Below are 2,804 nucleotides of genomic sequence, written 5' to 3' on the forward strand. Positions count from 1 at the left end.
CCCACGTCCCTTTGATGACCCCTTCCACCTGTCCCTCACCTGTTCCCATGTCCCTCTCCTGTCCTTCACCTGTCCCCACGTCCCTTTGATGACCCCCTCCACCTGTCCCTCAGCTGTCCCCTCACGTGTCCCCGTGTCCCCGCAGATGACGTCCTCCACCTGTCCCTCAGCTGTCCCCTCACGTGTCCCCGTGTCCCCGCAGATGACGTCCTCCACCAAGGTGTACTACAGCCAGACCACGCAGACCGACAGCCGCCCGCTGATGGGGCCGGGGCTGCGGCGGCGCCGGGTGCTGACCAAGGACGGCCGCAGCAACGTGCGCATGGAGCACATCTCGGACAAGCGCTTCCTGTACCTCAAGGACCTGTGGACCACCTTCATCGACCTCCAGTGGCGCTACAAGCTCCTGCTCTTCTCCGCCACCTTCGCCGGCACCTGGTTTGCCTTCGGCGTGGTCTGGTACCTCGTGGCCGCGGCACACGGCGACCTGCTGGAGTTCGAGCCGCCCGCCAACCACACGCCGTGCGTGATGCAGGTGCACACGCTGACCGGCGCCTTCCTCTTCTCCCTCGAGTCCCAGACCACCATCGGCTACGGCTTCCGCTACATCAGCGAGGAGTGTCCGCTGGCCATCGTGCTGCTCATCACCCAGCTGGTGCTCACCACCATCCTGGAGATCTTCATCACCGGCACCTTCCTGGCCAAGATCGCGCGGCCCAAGAAGCGCGCCGAGACCATCAAGTTCAGCCAGAACGCGGTGGTGGCGCAGCACGACGGCAAGACCTGCCTGATGATCCGCGTGGCCAACATGAGGAAGAGCCTCCTGATCGGCTGCCAGGTCACCGGGAAGCTGCTGCAGACCCACCTCACCAAGGAGGGCGAGAGCGTCCGGCTCAACCAGCTCAACGTGGACTTCCAGGTGGACACGTCCTCGGACAGCCCCTTCCTCATCCTGCCGCTGACCTTCTACCACGTGGTGGACGAGGCCAGCCCGCTGCGGGACGTGTCCCTGCGCTCGGGGGACGGCGACTTCGAGCTGGTGGTCATCCTGAGCGGCACCGTGGAGTCGACGAGCGCCACGTGCCAGGTGCGCACGTCCTACCTGCCCGAGGAGATCCTGTGGGGCTACGAGTTCACGCCGGCCATCTCGCTGTCGGCCAGCGGCAAGTACGTGGCCGACTTCAGCCTCTTTGACCGCGTGGTGAAGGTGGCCGCGCCCTGCTGTCACCACGAGGCCGTCCGGTTCGGGGACCCCGAGAAGGTGAAGTTGGAGGAGTCGCTGAGGGAGGCGGAGCGGGAGGGGGAGGGGGCCCCGCTCAGCGTCCGCATCAGCAATGTCTGAGGGGGGACACAGAGGTGACATCGGCGCCGGTGGCACCGCAGCAAGGGGTGGCAGCGGGCCCTGGGTGGCACCAGAGCGAGGGGGTGGTGGCAGGTGCTGGAGGTGTCGCCGTGTCTGGAGGTATCACCAGATTCAAGGGGATGGCAACATCTGGAGGTGNGGGAGCAGAAAGGGGAGGGGGCGTCAGGAACCAAAAGAGAGGCAGAGCCCCAAAGAGGGGGGTCAGAACCACCCTAGAGGGGGGGCAGGGGAGCCTGGGGTGTGCAGAGACCCCCAAAGCAGGGTGTGGAGGGCGTGGTGGCTTTGGGGCCACGGTGGCTCTGGGGCCACGGTGGCTCTGGGGCCACGGTGGCTTTGGGGACATGGAGGGGCTTTTAGGGGGCACAATGACTTCAGGGACATGGGAGGCCCTGGCCAACCCTGGAAACTTGAGGACACGGTGTGGCCTTGGGGACATGGGGGGCTCTGGGGACCCCCAGCAGCTCCAGGGACGTGGGGGGCTCTGGGGACAGAGTGGCTCTTGGGGGACACAGTGGCTCTTGGGGGACACAGTGGCTCCAGGGACAAGGGGGGCTCTGGGGACACAGTGGCTCCAGGGACAAGGGGGGCTCCTGGGGACACAGTGGCTCCAGGGATGTGGGGGGCTCTGGGGACACAGTGGCTCTTAGGGGACAGAGTGGCTCTTGGGGGACACAGTGGCTCTTGGGGGACACAGGGACTCCAGGGACATGGGGGGCTCTGGGGACATGGAGGTCTCTGCAGACATGAGGGGTTCTGGGGACCCCCAGCAGCTCCAGGTGGTGGCTTTGGGGACACCCAATGGCTCTGTGGGGACACTCTGTCCTAACAGCCCATCAGGGAAGGAGCAGCTCGGTGTCCCCTCTTTGGGGACACCCGTGTCCCCTCTGTCCTGGCTGTCACCAACCCTTCCAGGACCTTTCTCTGTGCGGGGACACGGCGCAGCCAGGACAGTGGCAGTGCCACCCGTGTCCAAGGAGACCTCCCGGTGTCCCCGTGTCCCCGGCACGCTGCCCTTCCGCGGCGGAAACGGTGGCGGGGCCAGAGGCTGGCGGGGGCTGAAAGGGCCTTTTTTGGGATGGGGACACGGGGACATGGGGACACCGGGGACACCGGGGAGGCGCCTGGCGCTGCCCCCGGCCATTTGTCCCTGTCACCTCCCATTCATCCCTTTCCTCTTCCTCCCGGACGCCCGGGACACTTCCACGGCCACCGGAGCTGCCAGGGGACAGGGGAGGACACGGCGGGGGGGACACGGAGGGGACACGGAGGGGACACGGAGGGATTTGGGAATGGGGGTGGGGCACGTGGAGGGAGGGATGGACAGAGGGATACAGGGAGGGACAGAGGGGATGGACAGAGGGATGGACAGAGGGATGGACAGAGGGGATGGACAGAGGGATGAGGGGATGGACAGAGGGATGGACAGAGGGATGAGGGGATG

The 2,804-nt window shown here is 66.3% G+C and overlaps 1 protein-coding gene across 1 annotated transcript; it reads left to right on the plus strand.

Annotated features, from left to right (window-relative positions):
* Positions 1–22: 22 nt before the first annotated feature.
* KCNJ10 (potassium inwardly rectifying channel subfamily J member 10) lies at positions 23–1,495 on the plus strand. The gene has a single exon (XM_015616919.2). It carries the CDS (start codon positions 89–91, stop codon positions 1,340–1,342), a length of 1,254 nt encoding a protein of 417 aa, XP_015472405.1. The 5' UTR covers positions 23–88; the 3' UTR covers positions 1,343–1,495.
* Positions 1,496–2,804: the final 1,309 nt, after the last annotated feature.

This window comes from Parus major, unplaced genomic scaffold, assembly GCF_001522545.3.
Source record: "Parus major isolate Abel unplaced genomic scaffold, Parus_major1.1 Scaffold1321, whole genome shotgun sequence".
NCBI classification, from domain to species: domain Eukaryota; kingdom Metazoa; phylum Chordata; class Aves; order Passeriformes; family Paridae; genus Parus; species Parus major.

Bases quoted from the DNA above. Each gene is read 5' to 3' on its own strand.
- KCNJ10 (XM_015616919.2), top strand. From the start codon at position 89: ATGACCCCCTCCACCTGTCCCTCAGCTGTCCCCTCACGTGTCCCCGTG.